General features: G+C 26.6%; 1 protein-coding gene across 1 annotated transcript; it reads right to left on the bottom strand.

Moving 5' to 3' along the window:
* Nucleotides 1-343: 343 nt before the first annotated feature.
* On the bottom strand, nucleotides 344-2,233 carry LOC100267935 (pentatricopeptide repeat-containing protein At5g66520). Its single transcript, XM_010651087.3, has one exon. It carries the CDS (start codon nucleotides 2,149-2,151, stop codon nucleotides 817-819), a length of 1,335 nt encoding a protein of 444 aa, XP_010649389.1. The 5' UTR covers nucleotides 2,152-2,233; the 3' UTR covers nucleotides 344-816.
* Between the last annotated feature and the right edge of the window lie 11,093 nt (nucleotides 2,234-13,326).

Here is a 13,326-nt window from a genome sequence, read left to right as displayed (position 1 = left end):
GTGGCATGCTTAGGATAGTCAAACCTTCGGGCAAATTTCCCTTTACACTCCCAGGAGGGCATTTAGGGTAAGATCCCCGATCATAGTTGACTCACAACCACAGAATTCCTTGTCTTCCAATCAAGAGAACTAATTCTGGCATAAATCATATACTCCCATGCTCTATACTGCTTAGATTTACAGGAAGCAAAACAACAATTTTGTAGATGATTTAAGACAGCAAAAAATATGTAAACTTGCTTTCAAGATTGAGCGATCTAAGTCACATGTCAATATGGAAACAATTAGTTAGGTTAACAAAAAGATTGGCACACAAATGAAAGGGAAATAAACAACATTATTATTTAAAGGAAAAAAATAAACTTTGTTATGAAAAAAATAAAGGGTAACATGTGGTGTCTCTACTTGACTCAGAGGACTTTATCAATTTTCCCAGGGCCATAATCAGAACACTCAGAGAACTCAATTAGTGATTAGCCCCCAAAGCAAACAGTCCAATCATTTTTGCCATGTTTTTGAAAGCAAATGACCATTTATGTGGATAAACGAATATAGTTCTTTCTCACATTTCAGAGATTTTGAACTCTGATAGTAAGCCTTCCTCATCTTCTTCATTCTATCAAGTGTTAAATATAAAGGTATAAGAATTGAAAAGGAAAAAATTCACCCTTCTCAAAGAATGCTTCTATTTTTAAGTTTGAGTCAAGCTTGCAACATAGCACCAACCAAACGGGCTGGGAACCGAAAGAAAAGTTGATGGCTTGACCGCTTGACGGCTTGCCCGCTTGCCCAGGAACAGATAAAAATGGTAAACTTCTAGACAGATCCACTTCTGATGAAACTAGATCCTCTTGCCTTCCTCACTTTTTGATTGACCATTAATTTCCTCACTCTCTCTGCATCATCCCACTTATCATTCAGAACAAATAAATTGGAAATAAGGGTATAAACCCCTCCATCGTTCTCCGGCTTTACTGTCCTTAAAACCTGCTCAGTCACTCTCTCTGCCAGCTCAAACTGCTTGTGCACTTTACAAGATGACAAAAATGAGCTCCACAAAACAACATTGGGCTCAAGTTTCATTGAATTAATAATTTCATAAGCTTCCTCTAAAAGCCCTGCCTTACCAAACAAATCAACCATGCAGCCAAAATGTTGAATTCTTGGCTCCAACCCATACTCCTCAATCTTGTTGAAATACTTGCGGCCTTCCTCAACTAATCCTGCTTGTGCACAAGCACTGAGAATCCCGGTGAAAGTCATCTCATTGGGTTTCACGCCCATATCTTGCATCAGCTCAAACATGGACAAGGCTTCTTTCCCATATCCATGTTGAGCAGAACCACAAATCAATGCAGTCCAAGACGCCACATTCTTTTCCTGCATCAAATCAAAAACCCGGAAAGCACTCTTAAGAAATCCACACTTGGCGTACATGTCCACCAAAACCGTACCAAGGTCCACACTCAACTCCCACCCATTCTTCGCCGTGAAACCATGAATTGACCTCCCCACCAACAACCCAAGCGAACCCATCCGGGCGCAGCCCGATAAAACCGACCCCAGTGTCACTTTATCAGGTCTCAGCCCCTCATTCACCACCATCTCTCGAAAAAGCGCCAACCCACTATGCCACTCGCCACCATACATGTACCCAGCGACCATGGCAGACCACGAAGCGAGGTCCCTCAAGGGCATTTGCTCAAACACGAGACGCGCCTTCTTAACGTCCCCAGATTTCGAATAGGCCGTGATCATGGTGTTCCAGGTAACGGTGTTTTTATGAGGCATTTCATCGAACAGGACACAGGCGTCATGCAACGAAGCGAGAGAATACGTATGGAGAAGACAAGTGGCGACGTAGACATGGGAATTGAAGCCCAGTTTGAGAAGATGGGCGTGGAGGTGTCCAAAGAGTGGGAGGTTCCGCAAATGGGCGCAGGACTTGATGGTGAAGAGTATGGAGAAGCTGTCAAAAGGTCGAGATTGGCGGTGGAGCTGAGAGTACACTTGTAAGACTTTGTAAGGAGAAGAAGAAGAAGAAGCGTTTCTTATGGAGGCTGAAGGTGAAGACCATGAATTAAAGCTTCTGATTAGCGAAGAAACTGGAAGGTTTATGGGTTTCAGAAGGCGTGAGGGAGTTACGGGCATGGCTTCTGTCGCCTCGTGTCGGCCATCCACCACAATGGAAGGGACGCACCTTGACCCGGTCGACTCAACAGTCAACCCAACCTTTGGCAGAGCCCACTAATTTTGATAATGGGATAAGTGGGGTTGAATTTTTTTCATTTTTTTTTTTCCTCTGCTAAATGTTTTCAAAAAAAAAAAAAAAAACCTTTGGACCTTTGAGTTTCAAAACAAAAATTTATTTCTACAAAAAAAAAAAATTACTTTTAGCATTTTTTTTCAAGAATATATTTTAAAGAGCATTGTATAATAATTGTGAAAATGGGGTTGGTAATATAAAATGATTTTAAAAAATAATTATTTAATAATCAATTTAAGTAATTCTCTTTGAATTTTAAAAATAATTTTTAAAAATTGATCAGATATTTAATTTGTATAAAACATGCTTTACAAAATATATCTTATTTTTCTAAAATTACTTTTAATTCGTTTTAAAGTTCATTTGATAACAATTTTTAAAAAATTTAATATTTTTAATACTTAAAAATTTTTATTATTCACGAAATATGAAAAATGTTTTATGTAAATACTCTAAAATGTATTCTTGATATTATATTATTATTAATTATTAATATTATAATAAAAATATAATAAGATTGCAGCAACATTGTAACGACCGTGGAAGCGGCAGCTGCTGATTTTTCTCACTTCAAGATGTGGTCCCACATAAAAAGGCACGTGAATCGGGCGTAGTGTATCACCTGCCGCATATACAACGTCGTACTGCCGTTGACCATCAATTTAAAATTACAAATTTACCCTGTCATCCCATAACTAAACAAATGTTTGAAAAAGAGAAAAATAAAATAAAATTGGCAAATGAATAATGTTTTTTTCCAACTGTGTTTGAGGATAAATAAAAACTTTTAAAATTTTGAATTAAGAAATAAGAATTTTTATTGTTGTTTATCTTTCCTTACCTAAATTCTTCATGTATAAGAAAAACTTAATTGATAAGATTTATTAATTTTAAAAATAATTTAAAATTTAAAAACGGACCAAATGGAAAAAAATTGTTCAAAATTTTAAGTAACTTTATCAAATTCTCACATAAATAATTTAAAACTTAAAAACAGACCAATCATATATTTTCAAATTTTCTTACGTAAATTTCAATTCACTCATTTAATATATTGAATTCATCAATGAGTAAAATAATTTTCAAAAATAATTTAAATTTAAATGTTAACCTAATTATTTTTTATTTTTAATGAGACTTAAATTAAATTTAGTTTCCTGTTAATATGAATTGAATTTTAAAAATGATATAAACTAAAAAAACATTAATTCTTTTATCCAAACCAAAAATTTATTTAAAAAAAAAATTTAACTATGTGTTTAATTTCAATCATATTTTGTGAGATTTGGTATAAATACATAAAATCCATCGTTTAATTTTAAATTTTCTTAAATTAGTACCTTTATAAATTTATTATATTTATACAATTTATTTTTTAGAGAGAGTTTGGGTAAAATAAATAAATAAGTACGTTTAACAATTCTTTACAAATTAATTTAAAATTTTAAAATATATTAAATACATTTGTATATTTACACTAAATTTTGTGGTTAAAACCAGTCTTTCAATTATAACTTACATTGATTTAAGAATATGTCATATTAACGGTTAACTTGAGTTTAACTCAAATTAAAAAATAAATAACTTAAATTCAATTCAATCTAATATTTAATTCAAAGTGTCTAATCAAATATTATTTATCTAAGTTTAAATTAACTTTGAGTCAATTGAGTTATATAATTTTAAAAATATTTATAATATTTAAAAAAAAATTTGATTTGAAAATTAAAATAGTAAATAAAGCAAAATTTTAAGATAATAAAAAAAATTATATATATCTTTTTTGAAGAAAAAAAATAGATGATGATAATTTGAAACTTTTTTAAAATATCTAAAAAAATGAATATAATATATATAAAATGATATATATATATTAAAAATATTCTTAAAAAAATATCAAATCAAATTAGACTAAAGTTATCCAAAATTTAATACGAGGCCAAACCCAATCAAGATTGGATTGAAAAAAATTAACTCAAACTAAAGTGAGTATTAAAAATAATAGTCCATCTTGACCCATAACAATATTGATGGGTGACATATGGAATTGGGGACCAATCAAATCGTATATATATATATATATATAAATGGAACCATCAAGCAACACTTCATTGTTACGCAATTCGATAAATTAGAAATATGAAACAACAAAGAAAACGTAACTATTTCCAAGAGAATAAAAATGAAAGAATGATGGATAAGACACTGATTCAATTTGACATACATAACACTGCCTACGAACGGGGTCCTATGCAAATTACTGTACGCCTGACACAACAGATTATTCCTCCCACTATAATATAACATAATTAACATGTGAGTCTGCCATACGCTAGACAATCTCTCCTCCATCTACCTTAAAAAAAACATATTTCTGGTTAAAATAAAAAAATAAAAATAGTTTTCAGTGTCTTTCTCGAAAAAGTAGATGCTCCCATATCTAGGAACCACGAGACGATAGGATATCAACGAGATGAGACGGGAGTGGGCCCCCAAGAGGGGTAGTTTAGTCAGACTGCATTTGCGGTGGTGTTTCCGTAATTTTGGGGAAATAAAGGGGCTTTGGATGTCATGGAAGCCCGAGATTCGTGGACACAGATCCACATCGGGATTTGAGGAATTCGCGCCGCAGTGGTTCGAATTGTACGGACAATCTGAGTTGCCCTTGCTTGAGAGAGCGAGAATTGACGGAACTACCCTAGTGAGAACTTTGGTATTACTCCGACTCGTGGACCTGAAGAAAATCAAGAACCTCTTTCGTAAGTTCGTAACTACTTTTAAAAACGGGTTTTTGTTCTCGTCCACTAAAACAAGTTTGATATTTTTTTTTTTTTTTAACACTTTTTTTCTAATTATTTTCAATTATTTCAAAGGGGCTATTTTAAAAAATAATTTTATAAATATAAATATTTATATTACACATAAAATTATTTTTAAAAAAAATTAAAAAGACAAAAATAAATATAATGACATTCTAGGTTCTCAAATAAACTATTATTGTAATAAAATATTTTTAAAAATAATTTTAAAAAATATTTCAATAGAAACTAACCTTATCCATTGTTTAATTTTTAAAATAATTGTGTAAAATTAGTTTTGTAACTCCAATAACAAATTAATAAAAAAAAATATTTTTAAAACAAATTTGACATGCTTTAAATTTTTTTAAAAATATTTTGAACAATAATTTAAAAGAAAACATAAATGTGTAGTATTCTCTTAGAGAATAAGTGGATAAAACTATTTTTAATTAATTTATAAATATGTAAATTAAGTTCCACCTCCTTTGTGTATAAATTTTGATGCCTATTTCATACATGACGTGCAATATCAATATGTAAATCTTAAATTATTTAAAGTTAAATTGCAAAGGGAGATAAGATCATTATTTGGAATTGGCACATTTTGTATGATGAAAGCTCTCCACTCATGCCCCCTACTCCATGCCCTCCTACCCACAAGTTGACCAAAAATAAAATAAAATCAATCACACCAATAAAAGTAAAAATAAAAATAAAAATAAAATAAGGTGGTTTGATTTATTTATTTATTTATTTGTGAGGTGTAAAATATGAAATAAAATTTGAATGGGTATTATTGTTTCATAGACCATGGCTTGCCACAAAAGGCCACACTTGATATAGCCCTAGGTATTTGGGTGTGGTCACATTTTTGGCTTTGGATGAAAATTAATTCCTTTTAATGGAGGTGACACTCTCTCTCCTTCAAAATAATTCACATGCAATATCTGGGAGCTAACCCTTTTGAGGCATTCAATAGTGTCTTCCACCTTGTTTTACAATTAATTTTGTGAATGCAACCTCACCTGTGGATTTAAGAAATAGGTGACCCCAATTGTTTTTCAGTTGGTGATTGAATTTAATTTTATATATGATTCTTAAATTCAATGTCAATATTGGGTTGGATCTTAAAGACTCTGTTTGGATTGATGGAAAATCTGAGGGGAAATAGAGAGAAAGAAACATGAAGGGCAAAAATGAAAAAAAGAAAAAGAAAAGTCAAAATTAGGATAGATTTTTCTTAGATTGTTGTCTAGATTTTTTTTATGTTTTTCTAGATTGAATTTGAAAATATATGATTTTTAAATAATTTTACTATGTTTATTTTAAAAAAAAATTCACAATAAATCAAATAAAAAACTTTGGATTTTTTTTTTCCAATATTTTTTATGATCCACAAAAGTACCATTAGAAAATAAATATTATATTAAAAAAATGAGTCCATTTGAGAGAACATGTATGCTTTAAAAAAATAAAAATATTTTTTGTGCCTTAAAATCACTTTTTATAAAAACAAGTCAAATTTGGAAAAATAAAATATTATTTTATTAATCTTAATATGATCACTTTAACTATATGATAACTTTGGCTTATATTTTCAAAATATGATCCAAAAATAGTTATTTCACCATTTAATTCTTCATCCAAAGTCATAAATGAGAGCATAATAAAATTGAGAATCGTTTCATTTTATAATATAAAAGTCTTTCATTTTGTTTGACTAAAGACTTTTATTTCTTGAATTCTCTCGATCTTTCTTAAGAGATTTTTTATTTATTATTTATTAGTATGGTGTTTTGGTAGTTTATAACGATTTTAACTCTAAAAATTGCTTTCCCTCGATCTTTAATTTGATTTGATCAGATTGGGTTATCCTGACTTGAGCATCCACCCAACTCTAATATTAACAATTAAAAAAAATCTAAAAACAAATGTATTCATTAATTTAAAATAAAAAATAAAAAAATAGTTTTAATAAATTTACTTTTATGATGTACTAAATTTTACAATGGCAATGTCATGGACGCATGGTCCCCCCAGGACCCCCACCAAAAGTGGTGTGGCGTCCGTACACACGGGGATGGGAGTAGTAATTTGTTAAGGTGCAAAAGGGCAAAAAATAAAAGTACAAAAAGAATTAAAAGAATTATTAAAGTTATCATCATACCAAATTAATTGTTTACCTGCATTGCAAAGATGAATAGATCCTTTCAACTTTCATGGACTGACATGCTAATTAATATTGTTATCTTCTTTTTTTTTTTAATAAATTCTTTCAATTTTTTTCGAAGAAAGAGGGTAATTTTTTAATTAAAAAAATTAGAGAACATTTAAAGTTTTTACATTGTCAAAATGTTCATTAAGGTATATTTCAATAAACTATCAAGTCAATTACTACATCTATCTCCACCCTTTCAAAAGAAAAATAAAAATCTAAGCATATATCTTTACTTAACAATACATTTTGACCCAAAATTTCATGGTTTTAAAATACATTATATATGTATTAGATGAAATACTTTTATAAATATCGAAAATTTTTATCTTCTGAAAATGAGATATTTACTTAATAATTTAGATTATCGGTGAAATTTATAAGTTAAAATACTATCAAATTTTGATTTTAAAGAGATCGTGAGTTCAAATCATCGCGTCTCCAGATGTGTAATTAAATTTGATTATAAAAAATATATATAAACCATAGAGCCTCAAATTATTCAAAGATAAACTAAATTCCATACCCTAAAGAATTTATTAAAACCCTCCTTTGGGTATCTTTTCATTTACTCAAAACTAAAGGCCCTTTAAAAAGTGGGACGTATTGATTCAACTTTTTCCCAATAGTACCTAGATAGATTTATAATTGTCAACACCAATGTAAAACCCCACAAAAGAAAAAGTTGAATCATGCCCAAATCTACAAGTGTATGTAGGTTGCCATTTATGTGACATTTATTCCAGGAGGACACTCTCATTATCAACAACCTTATGATAAAAAAGAGGAAATGAAGTTGTTGACGCATAACCCACCAAAATCAAGCCATTAAATGACCTTAATATAATACCATCAAAATCTGTGGGTCACACTCCACCATAAACCCCTCCCATGGGAGGGGGGGCCCCCCTTTAACTTCTAGTTAGCCAAATCTTCCACTACTTGGAAAGCTTCCCACAATTTCCATGAAAATGACCATATGGGAAGTCTAGGGGGTCCACATAAATGTTAAAGATGAAATATCTAGAATGATTAAACTTACTTGACTCGCAACCTTCTCATTGGCTAGAGTTGTAGCATTTGTGAATAGTAGGTTGATTATGACATGTGACTTTCATTCATACTGCCCCACCACCATGAATTAGCATGGTGACGTGTCCTTCCTTTTGTTGTCTAATGGGATCCTCGATAATGACCGTATTTAAAGCCTATTTGACAATAATTCGGAAAGAATTAGTGTCTACTTGAGATTTTTTTTTTTTTTTTTTTTTGTAAAAGTTCCTTTTTAACATATACCATTTTTTATGGGTAATCTCTCTATCATAAACACTTTTATTGAAAATAAAATTAGTATCGACATAAAAAAAAAGTTTATTTATAGTATTAAAATTATCAAAAACATTTTTTAAAATCAGTATCAAATCGTAATCTTTATTTTATTGAAAAATTATTTATATTATTTTATGAAGAAACACTTAAAACATGTTTAATAGTGATTTTATGAAGTATTTTTAATATTTCTAATACTTAAAAAATTTTATCATTCAAAGTGTTACAAATGTTATAAATACTTTTTTGCATTTCTAATACTTGAATGATAAAAAGTTTAAAGTATTAGAAATGCTAAAAGCGTTTTGTAAAATTACTATCAAATAGACTCTTAATAAATGATTCTTCTGAAAATACTTTAAAAAAAAAATAATTTAATTAAAAATATTTTGAATGAAAATATTGTTAAATGCACTTTAAATATCTAGTTTTTATAAGAAAAAATATTATAGCATTCTAATAACCACTTTTAAAAATGGATTATTACAAGCATCTCTGGTAATAAAAATGTATTTGATTATGTTTTTATTCGAAGTGTTCAATAAACATTATAAATGATTTTCAAATTTTTATAAATATTTTCTAAATTTTATCAAACATCAAATTATTGTTTTCTAAAATTTGTCATAAATATGATTTTTCTTCTGGAACACTTTTTATAGTAGTATTGTTTCGTAAAAACACTATTAACATTCTCTTAGTTAATTTTGGCAGTAATTATTAAATGGGTAAAATCATTTCTATATATTTGAATGTGTTTCTATTCTTTAAAAAAAAAAAAATAGGATTTATGAAAAATTTAAAAATTACTTGTATTTTTTTTTTTTTTTTGTTATATGATGTATTATATAACAAATAGATTTATTATCCACAAAAGGAATTTTGAATCACTATAAACAGAGAGAGTTTATCAAAATTTTAAAACTCACTTTTTTAATTTCAAAGAACAAGATGCTAAGACTTCAAAAGGTGCTTCTTCTAGAAATTACTTTCTTATTATCGGACACGTTATCAAAAACATCACTCAAAGTATTTTTCTATTCATATCAAATCTATACTTCTAAATGAGAACCGGTAAGAACACTAAAAGTATTAAATATCATTTTTTTTAATTTTAAATAGAACTTATAATTAAATAGTATTTAACATTGTTAAGTATTAGATTATTTGTTTTTCTAATATTTTATTTTTATTAAGTATTAAAAAGTTAAAAAAAAAATCAATATATTACTTTTTCTATTTAAAAAAATTAAATATTTTGGTTCTTTTTATTCGGTAAAAAAATTATAATAAATCATAAAAAAAAACAACTTAAAATCTGAAAATAAAATTATTTTAAACAAAAATTAAAAAAAACAAACACTCTCTAAATTATAAAATTTAAGATTATTTAATTTTTTTTAGATTGTGAAATGTTGAAATATGTTCTCTTCGAAGTAACAATATAATAAAAAATTCATTATCATGGAAATTAAAATTTAGGATTTTTCAACGACCACCATTCAATTTTTAGAATTTTAATATATGATATGATCCAAATTTGATAAAAGATAATAGTCATTGATGGGAATGGGCCTATAAATAAATACTCAAATTAATAATATAATCATTTTTGAATAGAGTATTTACTATTTATGCATTCAATTAAATATATAAATAAATATCTTTGTATATAGTATTTTTATTATAAATTATAAAGGATAGACACTTGAAAGTTGTCTTTTCAAAAGACGAGTTTTATAAAATTAGAATCACTTCGAGAATTATTATTATTATTTAATTATTTTTAAATTTTGTAATATTTGATAAATGACATCATGTAATTGGGTATTAATGAAATTGTGTATAAAATTTAATTCTAGTAAAAAAAAAAATGGAGGATGGCCAATAGATAAAATCTAAGACAATCAACCCTTTATCAAAGATATGGTGAAATTTCTTTCAATTTAAAGTTGTTATTTTTTAAATAAATTATCTTCATCTACCATTAAACATTAGGAAGAGGTTATTAAATGTATAAATACATTATTTTAGTGATTTAATTATTTGATCATTTTGCTTGTCGTTAAAATAAGTCCGAGTTATTTATGATATTTCAAGTGTAGAGATAAAATAAGATTATTACGTGGTCCCATGACTCTTATCTAGTGTACTTGTTTATATCCTTGTCGACTGGTGAGGTCCCATTTGTAATATGTAACTTTTTATTTTGAATTTAATTAGAAGTTAAAATTGAAATTAAAATCATAATTTTTAAAGCAAAGTGATAATAAAAATTATTAAATGTGAAATAGCTTTTTATTTAAGCAAAAATAAAGTTTTTATGAGCATTAAATTATTATTATTTTTTAAATCAGGTCATAAATATATTTTTATTAATATGTTATATAAAAACTATTGATAATATCTCTTTGCTTATTATGAAATTTGTTGGTATTTTTTCTTTTTCACAAAAAATGAAAAATATTGATAAAATAACTTATTTAATATTCATACGTACTTGATAAATCAATTTAATAACTTAAAGTGATTCAATAATTTAATTTAAGTCATTAAGTAAATTACGTGTGATTGATAAAATAACTTAATGGTATAACTTAAAGTGATAAATAACTTTAAGTAATAAGTAAAAATAATTAATTGATTCTTAACTTTACATTTTCATTTTTGTTTGTTTTAATTACTTTTGTGATCTCTTTTATTACTTCATGACCTTCATTGTTATTCGACTTCATTTGCATTAATTATAATTTATAAGGATAAATATATCAATGTAATGATTTAAAATAAATTTCAATTTAATTTTATCAAATAACCTTAATACTTAAAACAAGAATCAAGTAATAAGTTTTAAGTAAAAAATTAAAGTATATTTTAATTTAAAATCAATTTAAGTAATTAAATAATAAATATTAAGTTTTACTAAACACCCTCATAATTTAAAGCAAAAAATTGATTCTATAAAAAATGATTAATTAGGATAACTTTTTAATTTACCAAATTTTCATGCCCACCTTAAATAAATGTGATGGTACATTTTTTTTAACTAATGGAAAATGTGAGAAAATAAGTGGGAAAATATGAAGAAAGAAGGGATGTTTGATTGCAAAACATAGGGCCTTTAGGTGGGCATATACATTTAGGTGACTTTTAATGTGGATAAGTGATTTGGTACTTGTCTACTTGTCAAGTTTTATGAAGGGCATCACTCACTTACACACACCACCCAAAAAAAAAAAAAAAAATCCAAATATTTTTCTATAATCCCAATCCCAATCTCCCAATCCCAATGTGGTATTATTTTGAACCCACTTAATTTAATAAGAGGATATTCACAAAAGAAGGAGCAATGAATGCAACCATTATCTCTTTTACAACATCTAAAAAGTGACATTTCCCTTTTCCAACATCTCTACATTGTTTTGTTCCATTTTCTACTTTTATTTAAAAGAAAAATAAAAAATTATGCTATGTGCATTCAGTCCTAGATCTGAAGTAATCATTTCCAAACAATAAATAGTGAATGACTTTTTGTGAGGACAAGACCCTACATGAAATTCTTTGTTTCCCTTTTTTTATTTTTATGATTATTATTATTTTTTATTTTGGGTTTAGAAAATGAAGTGAATCTGATAAATATGGGTTATTTACCTGTTGAAAGCAGGTTAAAAGGGTTGTTAGTAAATCTAATTTTAGATGTGCGTTTGATATATTTTTTATTTTCTATTTTTTAAAATAAAATAATAGTAACTTTTCTTATGAAACTATATTAAAAAAATATTAATTTTCAAAAAATTTGTACTAGTTCAAATTTTAAATTTTTTTAAAACTATTTATTATCTCAAGAATTTATTTATTCATTTTTTTTATGGATTATTCTACTTTAAAATTTATCTTTCTTATTCCAAAAAATAAAAAATATAAAAAGATATTTAGGGTTTATTTGGGATTGGTTTTTAGAGCAGGTTTTTAATTCTCCAAAACAAATAACACAAAAAATAAGTTTTACAATCAAAAAATATTTTATATTGTTAAAAAAAAATATATGTTGTTTTCATATAATATATTTTAATTGTTTTATATTATTTTTCTAAGGATTATTTTAAGAAATAATTATATTAAAATAATTAAAAATAAAAAACTAGATATGATTTTTTTTAATTTTTAAAACATATTTTAAAGTATTAACAACAAATAAATTTTCAAATAGAGTTTTTTTTTTTTAAATCAAATAATATTTTTAAAATTTTATTTTTGAAAATAATTACTAAATAGACTCTTGATTAAGTTTTAACCTTTTGATTAATAATAAAAGGAGTAAAAATAAAGGGAATTCTTGTATATAATTAATTCTATATCTAGTAATTATATTTTAAAGACCTTTTATTAACGATAAGAAAATTTTTAATTAAATAAAATATGATTTTTATTTCACTTTTAAGGAAATAAAGTAGGTCTGTTTTTTTTTTAAATAATAAATATAGATAAATCAAGTCCAAAAGTATAAAATTCAGATTTGAGATTTATCTCAATAGCCTTAAATATTGTGTTTGGATTTTCACTTCATATTTAATTAAAAACAGTTAATTTTGTCTCATTTTTCATATCTAGCAATTTAAATCATGTCATTAAAATTTAATTTGATTTGATATTTTTTTGACAATTAATTCTCAAAAAACACTAAGAACTAAGTTGTTATAACCATAATTCCATCC

Source organism: Vitis vinifera, chromosome 1, assembly GCF_030704535.1.
Source record: "Vitis vinifera cultivar Pinot Noir 40024 chromosome 1, ASM3070453v1".
In the NCBI taxonomy this organism is placed as follows: domain Eukaryota; kingdom Viridiplantae; phylum Streptophyta; class Magnoliopsida; order Vitales; family Vitaceae; genus Vitis; species Vitis vinifera.
The sequence above is the reverse complement of the archived record's forward strand: the minus strand, read 5'-3'. Positions and strand labels throughout refer to the sequence as shown.